This window comes from Microcaecilia unicolor, chromosome 12 (genome assembly GCF_901765095.1).
Source record: "Microcaecilia unicolor chromosome 12, aMicUni1.1, whole genome shotgun sequence".
NCBI lineage: Eukaryota > Metazoa > Chordata > Amphibia > Gymnophiona > Siphonopidae > Microcaecilia > Microcaecilia unicolor.
The window spans coordinates 10,564,530-10,588,690 of record NC_044042.1 but is presented as its reverse complement, the minus strand read 5'-3'; the positions used below and the strand labels follow the sequence as shown (position 1 = coordinate 10,588,690).

Sequence of the window (24,161 nt, the reverse complement as noted above, 5' to 3'; positions counted from 1 at the left end):
GAAGTTTGAACAGGATGTGAAAACGGATAGGGAGCCAGTGAAGCGACTTGAGCCTTCTCTGATCTTAACCCCCCCCCCCCCCCCCCCCCAGAAGCATTGCAGCTGGAGGACTCTTGCTCAGCTTAGAGGGAACAAAGGCTGAGGGTTAAGATCAGAGAAGGTTTCTCATATCTGGGTATGCCATTTGAAGAGAAAGTGGGGAAGGAAGAGATGCTTAAAAATTGAGTTAAAATGAGGATATCAAATTTTTAAAAACCCAAAACACCCATGCATGCATATTTCCAATATTTAGCCAGGTGGAACTTATAGTAAAAGGTTTACAATAACTTGGCACGAAAGGGGAGCAAGAAATAGGAAACCGCTGCAAGTGTTAGAATACAATCCTCAGTCTCGTATAGCTTTAAATTGCCAGGGACAACAGATACAAAGTGAAAGGAGCTGGTCTGAGCCATGGGGTAGGGTCTAGAGGCTTCAGTGTGCCGAAGCACTGAACCGGCAACGTTACAAACCCATTATTATATAAAAAGAGTCAGATCCAAGCAGCAGAGCAGAGATTGTAATGGGGGGGGATAGTCATGGAGAGGATTAAGCAGAGATTTCAAAATGAATTCTGCAGATCCTCGCCTTCCAGAAAACACACAAAAGAGCCTTTCAGTTACCACAGAGCTTCACAAATCTTCCAAATCCATGGATTGCCTGAGCCCAATAAAGACCCTTCTCTCCAAGCAGTTTCTTGTGTGTTTATTCTATCAAATTACTTGTAAAAATGAAGTTGGTGAAAATAAGCTTTGGTGACATTTCACCCCTTCACGCCTTCTTCCCACCCTCCTCCCCAAAAATGTGCTCACTGAAGGTAGAAACCTGGCCAACGTTTGACCCGACAAAGCGTTTTAGGGAAATGAAAGGAAACACCTGGAGAGGATTTTCAGATCAGACAGCGAAAGCCTACTTTTTATCTGGATCTCACCCCACCTCAACCTAATAGGCTGATTCATTCGTGCTTTGCCCTGTTCTGTTTTTTTTTTTTGTGGGGGGGGAGGGGAGAGGGAGGAGAGGGCCAGAATTGGTGGGAAAAGCAAAACTACAAAACCCAGCATGCACAGGCAATACCAGGGATGGACCTATCTGTTCAACTGGCCTGGGTTAGGTAGCAACTGAAGACAAGGTGTCATATCTACCGTTTTATTGCAGCCTTGTTGAGGGGTTTAGAAACTTGCTGTTGGATTTTGAAACAAGTTCTCCCTTGAGATAACTGAGCACAATTTATTTTTGTGATATGATTTAGGGCAAATGATGATGATGATGAACATTTGTCATTGAACAGGAAAGGCTGTTGAGTGTTGGGTAATATGATGACCCTTCACTTATCACTTTATAATTTTTGATTGAATTGTATGATCTGGCTTTTTGCATTTTTTTTAAGAATGTTTCCTTGGCTTTCGTCTTCCCCTTCTACCAAACATTTTCTTGTTTGACTGTTATGATACTGCTGTGGCCAAACCAAATAAGATCAAACATACTTTGTTGCGTTACATGTTTCTAATGGCAGAAAGAGCCATCCTTTTACAGTGGCTATTCCCCCTAAGTTGAATTTGCTGTTTGCTGTAATGATCATGTAGCATCGTAAGGTCAACTGGAGTCATCTTGCTCGCTAGAAGAAGTTTCAACAGATATGGGAACCTTTGTGGAAGACTAGGCCACATAGACCACAAAGCTGGATTTTGACTTGTTGATAACTTTACCGTATTGTATTTGACCCTCAAGCTCTTGAATACTTTCAGACTTGGATAAGAGACCACCAAGACTGGAAGTCTTACTTTCTCTTCAAGGGAGGGGAAGGGGGTATGGGTTGTGGAGGACTGGGGGTTGGGGTGATATTTAGAATGAGAGAATGTTTTACTGTTTATATTTGTTTCATTGTTTTGTTGGATTTTCAATAAAAATTATATTAAAAAAAAAAACAGTTTTTGTTTCAAGGCAGTTTTGTTGATAGTGTAAACCAGTGTTCACTGTTCTTCAAAAGATTAGCATTATTATCATTAACAAAAAAAACAACCTGAAAAATTCAGGTTATTCCTGTCATTTCAGGTTGAGAATGATATGGAATGACATGTCATTGCACCACTGGCTATACATATCAGCCATCGGAGGTAGATCTTTCAAATGATACTTTTGCGGGAAGAAGAGGGCCTCAGCTGGTGGGGGTTGGGGTCCCCCGCCAACAAAGGTAGGCGACGGCGGGTTAGCAGCGGGAGGGGGGGGTCGAGAGGGTCGTCGGAAGGGGGGGCAAAGTTGGTGGTGGCGGGGTCGGCGGCGCCGGGGGGGCTAAAATGTGCCCCCTCACCTCAGGCTCTGGACCCCCCCTCCTACCGGTCTGGCTACACCCCTGTTGCAGGCACAGACAACTGCCCAACATACCTCTGGAGTTAAACAATTAGGGGGAAAATTACAAACATTAGAAACTCTGGGGCAAGTCTCAGTAAGGGATAGAATTTTTACCTTTCGTCGTTTAGAATACTTGGAAAACCAATCTAGAAAACTTAATTTGAGACTAACTAATTTTCCCAGATTCCCTTTAATATTTTTTAAAATTTTTGTTACGTTTGTACCCCGCGCTTTCCCACTCATGGCAGGCACAATGCAGCTTACATGGGGCAATGGAGGGTTAAGTGACTTGCCCAGAGTCACAAGGAGCTGCCTGTGCCTGAAGTGGGAATCAAACTCAGTTCCTCAGGACCAAAGTCCGCCACCCTAACCACTAGGCCACTCCTCCACTGTTGCTACTATTTGAGATTCTACATGGAATGTTGCTATTCCACTAGCAACATTCCATGTAGAAGTCGGCCCTTGCAGATCACCAATGTGGCCGCGCAGGCTTCTGCGAGTCTGACGTCCTGTACGTACGTGCAGGACGTCAGACTCACAGAAACAGAAGCCTGCGCAGCCTTCTACATGGAATGTTGCTAGCAACATTCCATGTAGAATCTCCAATAGCAGCAACATTCCCTGTAGAATCTCCAATAGTAGCAACATTCCCTGTAGAATCTCCAATAGTAGCAACATTCCCTGTAGAATCTTCAATAGTTGCAACATTCCATGTAGAATCTCCAATAGTATCTATTTTATTTTTGGCTCAATGCGGCTTACATGGGGCAATGGAGGGTTAAGTGACTTGCCCAGAGTCACAAGGAGCTGCCTGTGCCTGAAGTGGGAATTGAACTCAGTTCCTCAGTTCCCCAGGACCAAGGTTCACCACCCTAACCACTAGGCCACTCCTCCACTCTTCAGTAGATATGGTAAAGAAATACTTGGTAGAAATATTAGGGATGCCAAGCGATTCACTGCCTCCTCTAGTTCGGGCACAGTATTTACAAAGTAATAGAAAATTGGATGGTGGAATTTCTCAACTGCAAACAGGAGATGGCATGAACTTGACATCATTTTTAGACTCTTCATTGGAAATTATTGCTCAGAGAACCACTGTGGTGGTTTCTTTTGGCCTGGAGATGGACCGAGATGCTGTTTTGAAACTTTCCTTTAGACATTTGGACTCACTGTTTTTAGGATCTAAAATAAGAATTTATCCCGATCTCTCCAGAGAAACTCAGAAAAGGTCATTCGTCTGAGGACTTTAGCCCTTGGGGCTAATTTTGTACTTGAATTTCCTTGCATTTGTCAAATATTGTTTCAATCTAAACAATTTCAATTTTTTGATCCTAAGCAGCTAGAGGAATTTTTGTTAGTTAACTAACATTAACGTTCTCTTTAGTTAACGGCACACTGTATGATAGGCTTGAGGAGGTTTGGTGGGAAGTAGTAACTAATTCTTTAATTACTAATTTCTTTAAATTACTATTTGTCTCTTTTCCAAGCTTGAAGAGCCCTAACCTCTTTAGCCTTTCCTCATACAAGAGGATTTCTTTTCCCTTTATCATTTTGGTTGCTCTTCTTTGAACCTTTTCTAATTCCGCTATATGTCTTTTGAGATACGGCAACCAGAACTGAACACAATACTCAAAGTGCAGTTGCACCATGGAGCGATACAGAGGCATTATAGTATTTTCGGTCTTATTCACCATCCCTTTCCTAATAATTCCTAGCATCCTGTTCGCTTTTTTGACCGCCGCCACGCACTGAACAGAAGAGTTCAGCGTATTATCTACAATGACACTTAGATCTTTTTTTTGAATGCTGACCCCCAAGGTGGACCCTAGCATCAGGTAACTATGATTCAGATTATTCTTTCCAACGTGCATCACCTTGCATTTGTCCACATTAAATTTCATCTGCCATTTGGTTACCCAGTCTTCCAATTTCCTAAGTCCTTCCTGCAATATTTGACAGTCTGCAAGTGTTTTAACAACCTTGAATAGTTTTGTATCATCTGCAAATTTAATCACTTTACTCATTCTGATTTCCATATCTATAAATATGTTAAATAGCACCAGTCCCAGTACTGTTCACCGGCCTCCATTGAGACAAATGACCATTTAATCCTATCCTCTGTTTTCTGTCCAATACCCAATTCCTACTCCACACCAGAACCTTTCTTCTTTTCCCATGAATCTTCAATTTTCTCGGGAGTCTCAAAGGCTTTCTGAAAATCTAGATACACTACAACGACCGGCTCACTTTTATCCACATGTTTATTCAAGCCTTCAAAGAAATGAAGCAAATTGATGAGGCAAGACTTCCCTTGGCTGAACCCATGCTGACTCTGCTCATTAAACTACGTTTGTCTACGTGTTCTGTAATTTTATTCTTTATAATAGTTTCCACTATTTTGCCCAGCAGAGACGTCAGATTTACTGGTCTGTAATTTCCCACATCACCCCTAGAACCCTTTTTAAAAATCGGCGTCACTTTGGCCACCCTCCAATCCTCAGGTACTACAGATGATTTTAATGCCAGGTTACATACTATTAACAGCAAATCAGCAATTTCATGCTGATGTTCTTTGAGTACCCTTGGATGTAACTTTTAGCTTATCTTTATGTGTCCTTCTGTCTCTCCTTCCCTTATCCTTTTTGGTCCTGTCTGTTTGTCCTGATTTGGATTGTAAGCTCTTTTGAGCAGGGACTGTCTTTCTTCTTCATGTTCAATTGTAAAGCGTTGCGTACGACTGGTAGTGCTATAAAAGTGATTTATAGTAGTAGTAGTATGTATGCCATCCGGTCCAGGTGATTTACTACTCTTTAATTTGTCAATTTGGCTCAGTACATCTTCCAGATTCACCGAGATTTATTTCAGTTACTCCACATCATCATCCTTGAAAACCATTTCCGTTACAGGCAGATCTCTTACATCTTTTTCTGTAAAGATAGAAGCAAAAATTCATTCAGTTTATCCACTATGGCCTTGTCCTCCCTGAGCACTTATTTTGCTCCTTCTTGATCTAACGGTCCCACGGATTCCCTCGCAGGCTTTCTGCTTCTGATGTACCTGAAATTTGTTACTGTGTGTTTTAGCGTCTGCAGTTAGTTTTTCTTCATATTCTCTTTTAGCCTTCTTTTTTAATGCTTTGCATCTGACTTGCCAATACTTATGTTGCTTCTTATTTTCTTCATATGGGTCCTTTTTCCAATCTTTGAAGGACAATCTGTTTGCTGTAATAGCCTCTTTTACTTCACCTTTTAACCGTGATGGCAGTCATTTTCTCTTCTTTCCACCTTTGTTAATACGTGGAATGCTTCTGGACTGGGCTTCCAAGATGATACAGAGGATGGTATGGAAAGGTGAACTGGATAGGCCATATGGGCTTTATCTGCCATCATTTTCTCTGTTTCTCTATGCATTTTGTCTTTAACTCATGTATGTTTTACTGTTATTCTCACTAATCAGTCAGTGACTGGATTTGCAGAATATAAGCTTTTGTAACTAAAATAAAATGTTGAGTTTCAGGCCTCAAAACTCCAATGGCTGAGCTAAATGGAAGGGTGTTAGCAGGGTAGGACAAAAATCCCCAGATAGAATTACAGCCCAGAAGAGGCAGGTTCCAATCAAGCAGGAGAAAATTGCCAAGCCAAAACCAGGTTTGTCTTTAGAATGGGGCAGGTACAAAAGGTCATTGTTTCCGAGGGATATTGTTTGTCTCTTTGGCAGATCGATCAATAAAAATGGGCTTCTTTGGAACATGGTACAGACAGTTCTGCTGTGGGCAGGTTCCCTATCCCTCAATCAGACAGTCCTCTCTTATTAAGCAGCCGATATAACCCAGGAGCTCATCGAGCATAAATCAGCAGACAGCCTCTTTGTGAAGTGCGACAGATATAATTTATAGTGGGCGGGTCAGACATAATGGGTATCATTTATCAAGGGTAATTTCCCCACCTCCATCCCAAAAGGCACAGCATGGGAGAAAACACTGAACACAACTGGAGACTGGTACATCATAAATCCCCTCTAAGGAACTGGCATCATGTTATTGGTGCAACATGTGACATTCCTGGCAATACATGCCAGTGTGTCCTGGACAGGTACGTCCAGATATGTTGAATTACAAGCGATGGAGTGCCTGCTCCAATGCTTCCTCGGTCCTTTCATCATTTCAGCTGGTAAAGAATATTTTTCCATCTTGTGGCATTAGGAAAATATTTGATTCTGCATCAGGTCTTGTGTCTCTGCTCCATCTGATACCCTGACGTTTGCAGACTTTGCCTTTGGTGGCTGGGCTAGTATTTCAAACTCTTCGCAGAACAAGCTGTTTTTCTCTCAGAATGAAGTGTAATATGTCTCGGGATGGCAGTACGCATTTTACTACATGGTATAACCCTTCCACGAGAAAAAAAAACAAATTTTCATGTCATACTAGTAATCATATTTTGGCTTTGTGGTAGCTGCTCTGGCAAAAGCAAAAATATTGAAGAAAAAGCTAATTACTGGGAACGGTCTGTCATTAGCAAGGCCATGGGAAATGTTAACGACTTATCCCATTTTGTTGCATGTCATTAACGAACAAAAATGAGGAGGAAAAAAAGGTGACATTTTGTGGTTTTTTTTTTTCATTTGCTGATTAAAAGTGTGCACTGTTTGCAAAGAGGGAACAAGATGTTGCCCCTGAAATGAAAATGAAGACGAAAACAAACAAACAAAAAAAGAACAGTGAAAGGAGTGGAGGAAGGAAGGAGGAGATGCCGCTCCCTGAAGAGTGAGGAGATGCCGCTCCCTGAAGAGTGCTATCCGAGGCCCCCGCCTCAAGTGGCCTAATGGTCGGGCCACCCCTGTTTATATAGCACAAAAAAACCCATTTTTGTCTGCAACCATGTAAATCTGTGAGCGACGCTCCTAAAATGTATTAACAATCGCTCATGCTCTCTGCTTAGAAGGAACATCGATCTGCGCATAACTTACGCACAGGTTTCAGACGGTATAAATCTTCATGCCAAAGTTTGGCACAGAAATCGGCTCTTAAGTGCGATTCTATAAACGGTGCACTACTCGGACCGCCGTTTATAGAGTAGAGCTTCATATGAACTTTTTCCAGCACCTGAATTTGGGCACCATTTACTGAATCTAGTAAATAGCAGCAGTTACATGTTTAAATCACATGCACATGTAAATAATCATTTTAGAATGCTGTTATTTACATATGGAGATCCACACCATGCAGAGATTTCAAGGGGTTGCAGTAGTGTACCAAGGGTGGGGTCAGTCCAACCTGGATGCAGGCAGCAAGGGGGTGCACAGCAGGGCCGCCGAAAGACTAGGCCGGGCCCGGGACAAGGCCGCCCCCCGGGCCCCTGGCCCCACCCCATGGGCCCCTCCCCTACTGCCACCCCCCCCCCCCCCAGGTTGTCGCTGCCCGGTGCCACAGTCCCACCCGCCTCTGCCACTGGGCCGGGCCCCCTTCCATCCGAACCCCCACCAGCAGAAGTGCTGTCTTCTGACTCCGGCGTGCACGGCCCACACAGACGTGCTCCTCTCAGCTGATCTTCGCTGTACTCAGACGCACAGAAGCCCTGCAGAATACAGTGAAGATCAGCTGAGAGGAGCGCGTCTGTGTGGGCCGTGCACGCCGGAGTCAGAACAGAAGACAGCACTTCTGCTGGCGGGGGTTTAGGTGGAAGGGGCCCGGTGGCGATGGTGGGTGGGACTGCGGCACTGGGCCCCCCTTGGAGGCCCAGGCCCCGGGAATTTTGTCACCCCTGTCCCCCCCTCTCGGCGGCCCTTGTGCACAGAAAATTTGTGCTGCTGTCAGCTCTGCTGGTCCCCTGCCCCCTTTGATGTTACTTCCTGTCCTGGAGCAGGGGACCTGCCCCCTCTGATGCTACTTCCTGTCCTTGGGCAGGGGACTGGAAGAGCCAACAGCCGTGCAACTGCTCTATGTATCCCCTTGCTAGGAGAAAGGGTGGTTGGGGAGATGCATCTCGGGGGATGAGGGTGTGACGTACCTTTGGGGGGCACTGTGGTGACCCGCCCTGGGTGATAAGCAAGCTAGGTACACCACTGAGGAGTCGTGACCTGGGCAGGGCTTGGGTAGGGCAAAAATCTACAGCTGAACGTCCCATTTCACAAACGGAATGCTTCTATAGAAAAAAAATATATATCTCCATCGAAATTTTCCCCAGCACAATGCCACACTCAGATTTTTAAAAAGTTCTCACTCCAGCCAAAATGAAGCCGAATGATAAATGTGGCCTTGTTATTAATTGGTGGCCCTTGCATGTTTAGGTTTGAAAATGGAGCAGCTAAACGTGGAAGCGGTGCCACTTTCAGGGTTGTAAAATCACTCCTTTCTCGAGGACATGGCCGCAATCCCGTGTGGAAGTTGAAGGGTTCGTGTTGCTTTTTTTTTCCATGTGTACATTTCTAAAATGGCTGCCACCTAGGTACATGCCATCAAATAAACGATCATTCCTGCAGGTATTTTAGAAAAGTCTCTGCCTTGGCAGAGTGTACTTGGCCCTAAGAGAGATTCGAGAGCAGGGGAGCATCCAGACAAGAGAAGCTGGAGACAAAAGCCCAGGAGCTTAAACAGATAAACCAGACTGTGGAATTCTGTGACAAATCAAGCAAAGATACTGGATCACCATGGTGACATTCTGGCATCTTCTGCTGATAAATAATAAAGGCCAGAGCATAGCAGTGCCAGTTCTTAGTTAGGTTTTGGGAATGACATGTGTGTGGTACAATAGCGTTTGCCTCCTGAGGTGGTGGGTGCCCAAAATATTCCTTGTAAGAGTGGCCCAGTGGTTAAAGCAATTGGCTGTGAAGCCAGGGTTCATCCCAGTGCTAGTCTGTGTGATCCTAGACAAGTCACTTAACCCTCCATTGCTTCAAATATAAAAAATTACAGGACAATTCTCTCAGTGAAGAAGGGTGAATAGTGGAGTGCCCCAAGGATCTGTACTGGGACTGGTGCAATTTCATGTATTTATTAAAGATCTGGAAATGGGAATGATGAGTGAGGTGATTAAGGGGGTCTTTTACAAAGGCATAAGTACATATGTATTGCCATACTGGGAAAGACCAAAGGTCCATTGAGCCCAGCATCCTGTTTCCAACAGTGGCCAATCCAGGTCACAAATATCCGGCAAGATCCCAAAAATGTACAAAACATTTTATACTGCTTATCCCAGTAATAGTGGATTTTCCCCAATTTAATAATGGTCCATGGACTTTTCCTTTAGGAAGCCGTCCAAACCTTTTTTTAAACTCCGCTAAGCTAACTGCCTTTACCACATTCTCTGGCAACGAATTCCAGAGTTTAAATACACGTCGAGTGAAGAAACATTTTCTCCGATTCGTTTTAAATTTCCTACATTATAGCTTCATCGCATGCCCCCTAGTCCTAGTATTTTTGGAAAGCGTAAACAGACGCTTCACATCTACCCGTTCAACTCCACTCATTATTTTATAGACCTCTATCATATCTCCCCTCAGCTGCCTTTTCTCCAAGCTGAAGAGCCCTAGACGCTTTAGCCTTTCCTCATAGGTAAGTCGTCCCATCCCCTTTATCATTTCCGTCGCCCTTCTCTGCACCTTTTCTAATTCCACTAGGCACACTAGCGTTTTTAGTGCACGCTAATGCTAGAGACACCCATAGGAATATAATGGGTGTCTCTATCATTAGCACGTGCTAAAAGTGCCTACAGTGTGCCTTAGTAAACAGGGCCTTAATTAAGATCATACCTGAGATAATGGAGGTTTAAGTGACTTGCCCAACATCACAAGGAGCAGCAGTGGGATTTGAACTGGCCACCTCTGGACGTCAAGACCAGTTCTTTAACCACTAGGTCACTCCTCCACTCCGCAAGAACCTGGTATCGGCACTTGTCAATTTGAACCTCCAACTCCCCATTGTCTACTTTCCATGCGGGCTTGACCAGATTGGTTTCTCTCCTTATGCCTTTATTCAGTTTTTGTACTAACCATGGTGTTAGGGGTTCTCTCTCTCTCCCCCTCTGGTAGCCACTACTGGTCTGGAAGAATTGCCAGGGCCTCCATCCCAAACTTGTCTGCCCTCACATTCCTGAACTATAAAGCTGATGATGGAGCTCACAGGATAAACGTCACTTCATGCCAGTATCACTGGTACAGAGACATTTTATATAAAAAACATTGTTACTTTAGCTCAATCATCCTTGACTCAATGGATGCTGAAAACATTTATTAAACAGTAGGTATCAGTGAAGTGACACCCTAGAATTGCCAGAAATGAACTTCAGGGATAGATTGGTTATTAGTGATAATTGACTTGTCTGAGAATAATGATTGCAGAGCTGTGTTAGCAGCAGAAGTCTCGTTGAAGCATTGTATCTGGGGTCCAGGAAGACCAGGGCTCTCATAGGTATCCAAACCCCCCCCCCCCCCCCCAATTATTCTCTGATTTGCATAGTGAAATGATTTGACGATCTGCAAACGGCCGTTATAGCATTCTGCAACTCCAGATAAACAATGGAGTGTGCTAGAAAACACAGATACCACTGGTAAGAGCCTTCAGGAGGGCCAAATTAGTGCTTCAGAATCTAGGATTTTACCAATAAACTTGGATAAATGACCCCAGATACCAAAAGACGTTATAATAGACATTTAGGGCGAGATTCTATATATGGTGCCTAAAAATAAAAATCAGTGCCAAAAAAGCCGATGCTTCTATAAACCTCCCGTAATGTTAGGCGCAGTTTGTAGCGGCCATCCTGCGACTATAATTTACATCCCGGCACTTACACCAACTAAAACCTGGTGTTAATGCACTCATTTAGGTGCGGGTCGGACATATTCTGTAAGAGTGCGCATACATTTTCAGAACACCCATGACCCGCCCATGCCCCTCCCGTGGCCACACCCCCTTTTGAGATCCATGCAGTCCGATTTACGTGCATTGCTTTATAGAATACACTTAGCGAGTTATGCGTATAAATCCTAATTAGTCCCAAGTAGTACCAATAATTGCTTATTAACATCCAATTATCGGTGATAATTGGCTTGTTAACCAATTAAGTTCTAGGTGCAAATTAGTTATATGTGCTGATTTGCATGTGGAAATTTAGTCACCGTTGATAGAATCTGGTGGTTATTGGATAAACACTGAAAAAAAAACAGTACTTCCCCTAATACTCTCTCATCCTGCGCCTGGCTTGTCCTGTATCATCTGCTCAGTTTTTTGTGGCTTTTCTACGTGGATGACCCCAAAGTGACACAAATATACATATGTGATTACACAGGAAAAGATACCAAGCAATAATACCATGGCATGAAAACACCAACAAATATTGGTTTTCTGTTCCCTCAATGTACCCCTAATTTACTGGAAAATAAACATCTAAGGATACGATATTCAAAATGGTTAATCAAGCAGGAGAGACCTAAACCCCACTGAACTGGCCATGTGCTAATATTCAGTGGCCCTTAACTGGGCAGTCCTGCTGGACGCTGCACTGTCCGGTTATTGCCAGACCAGTCTGTGGGCAAAGCTTGAGCGCAGCTAGCAGTTAAGCGGTTAGTGGTGATATGTCCAGTAACCAGTTTTATTTATTTATTTATTATGACATTTCTACCCCACATTCCCAAGAAAGCTCAGGTTCAAAGCGGCTTACATAACAAATTAAGAAGAAGCATTAAAAGACAATTAATATTAACACAAGAATACAACTACTTTAAAAACATTCGTTTCATATTAGCTGAACACAGATCTTAAGAAATGGGCTTTGAGTAAACTTCTAAACGACATGTAATCCACTGAGTGTCTGATATACTTGAGTAATGAGTTCCAGAATTTGGTAACCTTCAAAACTATCCATAACACCAATTTTTCTTACCAAAGTACCAAACTCTGGAACTCATTACCCAAGTGTATCACGGAAACAGATCAGCAAAGACGACCCTCACTAGCAAAGGTACCAGGCAGCGGGGGCAGTGGGGGGGATCAAAAGTGGCGAGGGAGGGTCGGCGGCGGTGGGGGGGGGGGGTCGAAAGTAGAGGGGGCCAGGGCTAAATCTGTGGGGGCCCATGCCCCTGTGGCCCCACCTAGCTACGCCCCTGAATCAAACTGACAAGTCTTTGCATGCAACAGGGTAAACCCAGGACAAACAACCTTGTTGGGTGAATCTGTATCCAGTTGCTAACCCTGCATACCAGCCTAGTCGCATGATCCCATCAAAGGGTCTGCCAAGGAGCTGGTGATCAACTGAGCATATAAGAAATGAAACGTTAGCCAGTGTTATACAGAGAAAAGGGCTGGCACAGTTAACCCAGGATGGGGCACCTTAATCAAGAAGCGACAGAATGGGTACATCTGGAGGGTCTAGTGGTGGTTACATGAACTTTGTAATCAATAGAGTGCATGTAAGGGTTCATGGAATGGAGGGAGGGTAGTTGAGGGGAGGGGGTAGGGAGTAGGGGGAGTTGGTCATGGGGGAGGGGAGGGTGTGGAGAAGCAAGATATGGATAAATAATGCGAGAGGGGAATTATATAGAGAGCAACTGTATTAGAAAAATTAGATTGTTTTTTCTCTTGTTTGTTGTTGTTTGAAAACTTCTTTAAGTAGTAGATATATAAGTTAGGAATTGGAACTTTGTCTTAATGTCACTGAACAGTTGATATTTTCTAATGCTTTTCTGAGCTCTTAATAAAAATTGAAAGTTAAAAAAAAATACGAGAGCTCCATAAATTGAGCTGTGCTCCTGTGGGCAGGTACTGCCACATGGTCATCTTTTGATAGGTCACTTTTATTGAAATTCACTTGTAGCCTGCTTTAAATGCTGCTACTACTACTAATCATTTCTATAGTGTCCCTAGGGGGCTCACAATCTCAGGGCCCCTTTTACTAAGCAGCATAGGCACCTATGCATGCCAAACGTGCGCCAAATTGGAGTTACCACCCGGCTACCGTGAGGCTCTTGCGGTAGTTTAAATTTTGGCGTGCATCCACTACGCACGTCTGGAAAATATTTTTTATTTTCTGGTGCACATAACGGACGTGTGCCACGTGGCATGTGACACGCGTAGGTCATTACCGCCAGGCCTATGGCTGGCAGTAAGGTCTCAGACCCAAAATGGACGTGCAGAAATTTTGATTTTGCCCAAAACCCACGCCTACATTACTGCAAGCCATTTTTCAGTGCGCCTTTGTAAAAGGACCTCTACGTTTTTTTTTGTACTTGTGGCAATGGAAAGTGAAATGACTTGCTCAAGGTCATAAGGAACTACAGTGGACGTTGAACCCAGGTTGCCCGGATCAAAACCCGCTGCATTAACCATTGGGCTACTCCTCCACTCCATAATGCTGCAGAAATGTATGTATTAATTTCTAAAGAGGTTTTGGGGGAAGGGTGAGTAGGTAAAAATTGCAAGGAACATGTCCTCATTACGCAGCTGTCCCAGTCTCGCACTGCCCACAGCACAGAAGCTCTTGGGCTATGCTGGCAGCTTCTTTCTGCTGTCTGACACCCTGTGGTAATTGTGTGACCCCAGTAGCGACTGGGAACACCGCTTCATAATGAGAGCGTCACCAACAGAAAAGGTTCCTTTCTGTAATTGTTGTCGTGTTTGAACACGTTCAGCAGAGCTGCTATGCTTACTGTTTAATTAGTGTACAGAAAAGGTGTAACAAGATGCAACAGACACACAGACAAATCGGATGTTCAGGAGAGATCCAGCAGGGGAAAGCGCTGCCGTGATTCTAATTTGTCTCCAAATGATAAAAGTGCCAGGACTATCTTAATGAGGATAACATCTACCATTGCCAACTTCTGTACAGCTGATCTTAATGCACCTTTTTAGTCGGCTTCTTTATTGTGGAGTACGTCCTATAGGTTAACCTGTTCCTTGATTTCAGGATACTCCCTGGGTAGTATCTGATCCCATCCACCTTGCTTTCAGCTCCATGTTAATTCTGGGACTGATGCAAAAAAAAAAGCTTGCGTTCGACCCCTGCGCTGATGCCTGAGCGCGGGAGACCCTTCTGCCTCCTAAATATGAGTAAAAGGGACCTTGGCAGCGTAATAAAAGGACCCCTTTATGCAGTGAAGTTAACCAGGCATCAGTCTGAATTTTGGCCAGTGACCGGTTAATTTCCGGGTTATAAAAACAGGTCTAGCTCAAAACGTCTTAGTTTTAGTCCTGGAAGGTTTTGTTTTGTTCCATTATGGCTGAAAAATGTCCAAGTCTTAGGAACCGTCAAATCCCACCCTTAACACACACACCCCCAACACACCCCCTTGAGATTTGGATGCACTGCAGATGAACAGCATAGAAAAACATCTGAAAAATAGGTTCAAAAATACTTATTTGGGCGTTTTTGTGAGGAAAACATCCAAATGCTGCTTTATGCCACTTTTTAGACGTTTTTCTCTTTCGAAAATGAGCCCCATAGTGTAGGCCAGAGCAGGGCTGCCGAGAGGCGGGCGGGGGGCAACATTCCCCGGGCCTGGGCCTCCAAGGGGGGCCCGGCACCGGGGATAGGCCGCCGGCGCTGCAGTCCCCGGTCTCACCTGCCTGCCTCCACGGCTCCGGGCCCCCTTCATTCAAAGCGGCAGTCACAGATCGCGTCTCTCCTGGCCTTCCCTCCCTGTGTCCCACCCTCGCGGAAACCGGAAGTTACATCAGACGAGGGCGGGACACAGGGAGGGAAGACCAGAAGAGACGCGATCTGCGACTGCCACTTTGAATGAAGGGGGCCCGGATCCATGGAGGCAGGCAGGTGAACCGCGGACTGCAGGGGTAGGGAGAGCGACGGGGGGCAGAGGTGGGGGGGGGGGCGGAGGCAGGGGCAGCCTTGCCCCGGGCCCGGCCTAGTCTCTCGGCGGCCCTGGGCCAGAGGGCAATGGACAATAGTCTAGACTATTAGCACTACACCTATTTATCTGGGATTGTGCCTCTAATTCTTCTTTATTGTCTCTGATCTGCTGGCATAAGATCACCAGTTGGCAGTGCCAAGGCAGAGACTGAGAGAAAGGGCAAACAATACTGAGACACTGAGAAGAAAAGGGGAGGATGACAGGAATAATCAGTTCAGAAAACACTTGTATCATCAGTCAGAGCCCTGAATGTCAGCTAATATTTTGGAGTCTTTAAAAGCTGATATTTAGGGCCCCAGGTGATACGTTGACAGTTCAGGTGATCGGTAGTTGTCCGCAGGCTGTATTACAATGTTGGTCTAAAGCTGAGGGGAGGGCCAAAATATTGGTGCTGGCAGGCCAGGTCTAATAAACAGAATGTAGTTTGCCTGTCCCTGCCCTAAAATATAACACTGCCACCTGGTGACCGTATAACATACTGCAGCCTTTAATATAATAGGCTTTAAAACTCTGGCTGTTGATTTATCACAACAAAAACTTCTCGTATCCCAACATTGAAATGTCTCGTGTTCTTACTACATAATAGATGGCAACATATAAAGCCCTTTTGAGTCGTCCAATCTGCTCAGTTATTCTTGTCCACACTAACGATATATCTATGCTCGGAGGTAATAACTGCTTTCAACGACATTGCATGCATCTGGCATTATGAGTTGCCATATGCACTAAACCATAGAAAAGCTAATATTATTAATGGTAATAAGACAAAATGGACTGAGCACCTTGTTCCACTCATGCGTATATTTGAATTAAGGCTCTTTCGATAGCCATGCTTCTCGAAGTCCTGCCGTGTGCATTTTTCTTTCATGGCAACAAATTAATGGGTACTAATGGGAGAAACGGTGAGGGGAAATCCTTCAGTCGACTGCACCTTTCCAAAAGATAATGATTCAAATCCAAATAAATACTCTGGAATCTAATCCATGCAGTTACCTTATAGAATTACCTGAGATAATATTTTTTTTATTTGCGTTTTCTTTATAAATGGACAAAATGTAATCCATCACTCGACAGACTGCATTTGATTAGGCAAATAAGAAAGAGAGTTAGCAACTGTGGAAGTAGAAATGATCAGGCTGAGAGTGGAAATGGTTGTATTTGATATCTGTATTATTCAATTTTTTTTTCACCTCATTTAATTTTTAATACATCAGCTGCTGAGAGTGAGCAGAATAGCTATAACCTAGCAGAGGTAGCAAGGAAAGAAAAAAGAAATGTGGTTTCTCTCTACAAAATTAAATTGAAGCTCCAATTCAAACCAAAAATACATCCCCCCAACACAAAAAGATCCCTGGTAACTATTTTCATTGTACTGATTTATCAAATTCACAAACCCTTAGGGACCCTTTTACTAAGATGCAGTGAAAGGGGCCCCGTGCCAGCAGCAGCAGTGGCGATCCTATGTCGGCTGCCACAAGAGGCAGATCGCCGCTGCATACCCCCCCCCCCCGGCGCAATGACATCCCCCTCCCCGGCACATTAAGCCCCCCCCCCCCCCCCGGGTGCATTCTTGGCTGCTGGAGGGGGCAGAGGGAGCAGGAAACCAGTGAAGCCGATAGGCGCACGGCTGCTCTCTGCACCCTCCAGCAGCGTGCACCCGGGGCGAACCGCCCCGCCCTTGCTACGCCACTGAGCAGCAACGGTCATTTTTGCTACGTACCAGGGCCCCTTTTAGTGCAGCGGGTACAAAGGCCAAAAATAGGAAATGCCCATGCGGTAAGTTACTGCCACCCATTGAGTTGGGGGTAAAGGCTCCCGTGCTAACCCAGCGGTAACTGGGCGGCAAGCGGCACTGCCTGATTACCGCCAGGTAACCCCTGCACTAGAAAATCAGGTCTGATTTTCTATAGTGCTGGGAATGGCATGTGCTGGGGGTGGAGCTACCACCGGCACCCACATTGCGCTGGTGATAGTTCCGGGTTGCCGCGCAGCAAGCCCGTTGCTAAGCGGCGACCCTTTAGTAAAAGGGCACTTAGAGAAGAGGCGAAACAAGGGAGTGGATGGGAAAAGGGGAATCTGAGAAGTGTATTCTAAATAAACTCCAAAAGGTTAGTGTTTTTCAAGTAGAAAGGGTCAGGATAGAGATAGATTTGGGGTAACTTCGTGGCATTTGTCATCCTTGACTTTACCCATTGAACTCTATGTTACAGGTCACTTGCATGGCAATTTTGTAAAGTACACATGAAGAGTTATGCGTTGATAATCATGTTTGTCATTAGAATAATAACATATAAGTGCATATCGGATTCCAGAATCTTGCTATTCTTTGGGGTTCTACATGGAATGTTGCTACTCTTTGAAATTCTGCATGGAATCTTGTCACTCTTTAGCAGGGCTTTTTTTGAGGGGGTACTTGGGGGTACTGGCACCTTTTCCATTGTCTGCTAAAATTGACCCATGGTCCCCAAGTTTTAATGAAAGAGCTCAGGTTCTACACACCAATTCTGCCTTGTCATAGATTCTGTGACTGTTTGCAGGGGGCCTGGCTGTTGTGGGGTGGGTCCTTCAATGATCACTCCACTCCTGAAGGGTGGCCTGGCATTTGAGTACCAGCACCTTTTTCGTTAGAAAAACACACTGCTCTTTAGGATTCCAGAATCTTGCTATTCTTTGGGGTTCTACGTGGAATGTTGCTACTCTCTGAGATTCTGCATGGAATCTTGTCACTCTTTAGGATTCCAGAATCTTGCTATTCTTCGGGGTTCTACATGGAATGTTGCTACTCTTTGAAATTCTGCATGGAATCTTGTCACTCTTTTGCAGGGCTTTTTTTGAGAGGGTACTTGGGGGTACCGGCACCTTTTCCATTGTCTGCTAAAATTGACCCATGGTCCCCAAGTTTTAATGAAAGAGCTCAGGTTCTACACACCAATTCTGCCTTGTCATAGATTCTGTGACTGTTTGCAGGGGGCCTGGCTGTTGTGGGGTGGGTCCTTCAATGATCACTCCACTCCTGAAGGGTGGCCTGGCATTTGAGTACCAGCACCTTTTTCGTTAGAAAAAACACACTGCTCTTTAGGATTCCAGAATCTTGCTATTCTTTGGGGTTCTACGTGGAATGTTGCTACTCTCTGAGATTCTGCATGGAATCTTGTCACTCTTTAGGATTCCAGAATCTTGCTATTCTTCGGGGTTCTACATGGAATGTTGCTACTCTTTGAAATTCTGCATGAAATCTTGTCACTCTTTAGGATTCCAGAATCTTGCTATTCTTCAGGGTTCTACATGGAATGTTGCTACTCTTTGAAATTCTGCATGGAATCTTGTCACTCTTTAGCAGGGCTTTTTTTGAGAGGGTACTTGGGGGTACCGGCACCTTTTCCATTGTCTGCTAAAATTGACCCATGGGTCCCCAAATTTTAATGAAAGAGCTCAAGTTCTACACACCAATTCTGCCTTGTCATAGATTCTGTGACTGGTTGCAGGGGGCCTGGCTGTTGTGAGGTGGGTCCCTCAATGGTCATCTCATCCCTGAAGAGTGGCCTGGCATTTCAGTACCGGCACCTTTTTTGCTAGAAAAAACGCACTGTGAAATTCCACCCAAATGCTATTCTGTAAATATGCATTTAACTTTCAATGGGTCCTATTAGTAAACAGTGGTGTGCACTTCCTGCTGTTTAAAAGGGTTTACCACAAGGCAAGAGCAGGCATCTTGCATTAAGCTCCCAGTAAGCAGTGCACACCACACACTAAAAAAAAATCATTTTAATTTTTACCATGGAGAGAACGTGTCTGGGGGGCTAAGAGCGGGCATTTCTATGGTAATCAGTGTAGTTACATTGCCGCAGGGTTCGAGCGGGACCCCTTACCACTACCTCAATGGGTGGTGGTAAGTGCTCCCCCTGAAATGGTTGTGCGGTAAGTGATTCACTTACTGCTTGGCCATTTCTTTTTATTTATTTAAAGAGACATCCTTTTACCCGCTGCAGTACAAGATGGCATCAGTGCACGTCAAAAACACCCTTTTACGCAACATAGTAAAAGGACCCCTAACTGATTAGTGAGGGAACCCTTAGCACTTACAAAATAGGTGGCGATAAGGATTCACACGCTAATCTTTTTTTTAATGGCCACGTGCTAATGGTACAGTTTGCACAAGCCATTATTACAAAAATCTGAAAATTGGCCAATTTACTGATGTGCTGAAAATGGTCGTAGTGAGAGGGAAAGAGCTGCATAAGGGCAAGCTAAGACCACTTTTCAGTGCTTCTTTGTAAACAGGCCCCATAGTATGTGTTTATTAGAAGTGACCGTATATATGGATGAAGCCTGGCTGAGACTCCCATTTATGAAGGTACCCTATAGAATACATAAGATACAGGTGTAAATGCTCACGCCTAAAATCTAGGCTTGTATTTCACCTGTTAGGCCAGCATTCTATTCATTTGGTGGTTTCTGCTACAAATTTCTGCATCTGAAGATGCTTTTGACTTCACAAGTATTGACTGCCCTTATGTTGGATTAACTCCTCACGACCAAACCACATCCATTAGCTTAGACACTTTTATCTGTGGTTGGAACAAGAATTTTTGTTTTTTCTTTGGCTGTTTTCAAGTGCCTTGACCACAATTGACCCCTGATGCAAATGTGCATATGCTGAAACACGGCCCATGTCGGGTTGATTTATTAAAGGCTTCTGATTGTCCACTCTTGAAGGTCCTTGTGTGTTTCTTTTTTTCTGTCCTTGTTTCTGTGTCCTTGGACCCTCTCTTCTGCTACCCACCTAGCATTCTACAAAGAAATGAGGCATTTCCATTCCTTTATAGAATAGGATACAACCAGCTGCCCTCTAGACAACTATTTATGGGTACCCATTTATAGAATTGCCCCTGTAATGCAACAGGTTAGGATATAGTTTATAGTTTATTTGGGTTTGCTATATCGCCATTAACTAACTCGCAGATCACAGCGGTGTACAATTTAAAACAAAAGAAAGGCAGAAAGGAACCAACAATATTAATAGGATGGATTCAAAGAAGTCAGTCATTCAAGATAAAGGTCAAGTGTGACGAATAGAGAGAGGGGAAGGGAGGGGTGAGGGGGAAGATAGCTAAAGCCTCAAGTGGAATCAAATGCTTGATGAAACAACCAGGTTTTAAGGGCTACATCAAACTTTTTAAACGACAGTTCTGTACGAATTGAGAGTGGCATTGAATTCCAAAGAAAAGAGGCTGCAAAGCAGAAAATGCCCAATGCCGGGTTGATTCCAGCTGGGCAAAATGGGGGCTGGGGAGACATAAATGGTGATCATTGATTGAACGAAGCAGACGTGTAGGGGAATAGGAATAGTGAGATTGGATAGTTATAAGGGATGACCAAAATGGTACGCTGACCTAAAATCTGCCTCCTGGAACTGAATAGCTCTGGAAAAAACAGAAGTAGAATTCAAGACAATCTGGCAGAACTGTAGAGGATGCTTAACACTGGAGAAGGGATGACATAGACAGATATCTGATATACTACTACTATTTATCATTTCTATAGCGCTACTAGACATACGCAGCGCTGTACACTTGAACATGAAGAGACAGTCCCTGCTTGACAGAGCTTACAATCTAATTAGGACAGACAAACAGGACAAATAAGAGATAAGGGAATTACTAAAGTGGGGACCAGCTCAGGAAGTTTATTCCAGGCATATGGTGTGGCAACATAAAGGGAACAGAGTCTGGAGTTAAGCAGCAAAAAAGAACAACAAAACCCCAAAACGAGAAAAAAACACACCCGTGTGAACTCATAGCCAAAGCTAGGCTAAAGGGACTCATGAGGTACCAGTCTGTGGTACTGCAGTAGAAAGAGAAAACAGGCAGTACGGAACTGCTCCCCAGTGCAGATTAGCCAATTATATTCCATGTTTCATCTTCAGACTACAAGAATTTCTCTGAGTTTTACCCAGGTGGAGGAAGCAAGTATTAAATATATTGTAAAGATGGCCGCCTGCACCATTTCTATGACTTTATTCCAGCCATGTTGCAGGCCTGTGATGCCACAACTCTCCTGTTCTTCTAGCACAGAGTTGGGTAATAGGAAACTGTTGTGTGTTGATTCACAGTTCAGCTGGTAAGGTGGGCCCAGGGAACTTGCCAGCCATCTTTCAGTAGAATTCTAGAGGAGAAGGGTGGTTAGTACAGGCAAAACTCCTCAAACCGCATAACTAAAGCAGTTTTTTGATCATCTGATTCCATCTTGTAAGAGCACAACATTTTTTTTTCCTTTTCAGAAAGCCCGACTTGCAAGGATCCGAGTGGCGAAAACAGGAACTTCCACTGCTTTTCTACACAGTAAGCGCAATGGCTTGCTAAATGAAGCCCTCGAGTTAACGGTAAGTGCTTCCCAGAGAAGTCAAAAAACTGTGATTCAGTGGGTGTCATCTTCTACATAGCATTGATAACTTAACATTAATTTTATCAAGCAATGCTTGAAATAGAATTTACCATTTTACCCTTTGGAGAGGAGGAATATGATAGAGGTCTACAAAGTCTGAATGGAGTAGAATGGGTACACGTGACTTGATTGGCTTACTCTTTAAAAAGTACAAAGAATAGGGGACGTTCCGTGAAGTTACATGCCTCCCGATATTCAGCGCTGTTTAACCGCTCAGCAACAGCCACTGGTCATTTAAATAGCGCGTAACTGGCTAACCGTGAATATTCATCAGGAAATAATTCGTTATCTTCACTGAATGTCTGCAACGAACACATAGCGACTAACTGGCTATATTGAGCGATATAGCCAGTTAGCGCCGATATTCATCGCGGGGTTTAGCGGATAAGTAGGACCGCATAAATAACAGTCCTATCGTTAACTGCTAGGAACTTAATCAGTTAGCGCTGAATATCAGCTTAACCAGTTAGGTTCTGGCGAACAAAAATGAAAATAGATATTCGATGTCGATCTCCAGATATGGTGCAGCATTGAATTTCTGGGTTCAGCGCTGGTAACGGGCTTTTCAGATGAATATTGGCCCCGTGGAGGGGCATAATCAAACGGGGATGACCATCTCTAACGGCGCCCATCTCTAAGGACGTCCCGGGAATGGGGCGGGGAAACCGCTATTAACGAAACAAGATGGGCGTCCGTCTTTCGTTTCGATAATACGGTCGGGGATGCCCAAATCTCAACATTTAGGTTGACCTTAAGGATGGTCGACCTAAATGGTGAGATGGTCAATCTCCCCAGTTTTCGGCGATAATGGAAACTAGGACGCCCATCTCAAAAATGACCAAATCCAAGGCATTTGGTCGTGGGAGGAGCCAGCATTCGTAGTGCACTGGTCCCCCTCACATGCCAGGACACCAACTGGACACCCTAGAGGGCACTGCAGTGGGCTTCACAAATTGCTCCCAGGTGCATAGCTCCCTTACCGTGGGTGCTGAGCCCCCCAACCCCCCCCCCCCAAAACCCACTCCCCACAACTGTACACCACTACCATAGACCTAAGGGGTGAAGGGGGGCACCTACATGTGGGTACAGTGGGTTTCGGGTGGGTTTTGAAGGGCTCCCTTTACCACCACAAGTGTAACAGGTAGGGGGGGATGGGCCTGGGTCCGCCTACCTGAAGTGCACTGCACCCACTAAAACTGCTCCAGGGACCTGCAGTGGAGGAGTAGCCTAGTGGTTAGTGCAGTGAACTTTGATCCTGGGGAACCGAGTTTGATTCCCACTGCAGCTCCTTGTGACTCTGGGCAAGTCACTTAACCCTCCATTGCCCCTGGTACAAAATAAGTACCTGAATATGTGTAAACCACTTTGAATGTAGTTGCAAAAACCTCAGAAAGGCTGTATATCAAGTCCCATTTCTCTTTCCCATACTGCTGTCATGGAGCTGGGTATGACATTTGAGGCTGGCAAAAATTTTTTATTTTTTTTTTTTTGGGGTGGGAGGGGGTTGGTGACCACTGGGGGAGTAAGGGGAGGTCATCCCCGATTCCCTCCAGTGGTCAGTTTGGGCACCTTTTTGAGGCTTAATCGTGAAAAAAAATGGACCAAGTAGTCGACCAAATGCTCGTCAGGGACGCCCTTGTTTTTTCCATTATCGGCCGAGGACGCCCATCTCTTAAGCACACCCCAGTCCCGCCTCCGACACGCTCCCGTGAACTTTGGTCATCCCCGCGACAGACTGCAGTTGAGGACGTCCAAAATTGGCTTTCGATTATGCCAATTTGGGCGACCCTGAGAGAAGGACGCCCATCTCCCAATTTGTATCAGAAGATGGGTGCCCTTCTCTTTCGAAAATGCCCCTGATAGTAATACTTTTAAAACAGGAGAAAATATTTTTTTTCACTCAATGAAAAGTTAAGCCAGAGTTTTGTAACTTGTGTGCCACAGCACATTGGTGTGCAGGAGTCCGGGAATCCCCACCAAACTATGAGGTAAATCACACGACACCTATGATCTTCTTCCTCCTACCTCTCGGGTCTCTCTCCTCTCCACCACAAACTTCAAACTTTACAGTTGCTGGCAGGTACTAGAACAGGCCTTATTCTGGCCAGCCCCAGAGTCCTTCCTTCTGACGCAACTTCCTTTTGCCATGCAGGAGGGACATGCCTCAGGATGGCCGTTAATGCAAATTTTGAAGAATCGGAGCAGAGAAGAGAGAGAGAGGCCCAAGGGGTGGGTGGAGGAAGGTAGGAAAAGAGATTAGACTCAAAGGAGAGGGGAGACAGGCTGGACATATACTTAAGGGAAAAGGGGAGAAAGGCTGCAGATATGTGGAAGGGAAGAGGGGAGACAGGTTGCACGTGAAGGGAAAAGAGAGAGAAAACAAGATAGATTTGAGAAGGAGGCAGAAAAATTGAAGAAAGCTGAACGTGAAAGAGCAGCACCAAACAGAATGGGGCAGGAAGTGAGAAAAGAAATAG

At 44.7% G+C, this 24,161-nt stretch overlaps 1 protein-coding gene across 3 annotated transcripts in view; it reads left to right on the top strand.

Annotated features, from left to right (window-relative positions):
• KCND3 (potassium voltage-gated channel subfamily D member 3) overlaps window positions 1-24,161 on the top strand; it is a 328,170-nt gene that overhangs the window by 275,293 nt on the left and 28,716 nt on the right. For all 3 annotated transcript variants that reach the window (XM_030221906.1, XM_030221905.1, XM_030221907.1), the window contains exon 4: window positions 21,521-21,622. In XM_030221906.1, the coding sequence (XP_030077766.1) occupies window positions 21,521-21,622 (102 nt within the window). The remainder of the gene's footprint in view (window positions 1-21,520; window positions 21,623-24,161) is intronic.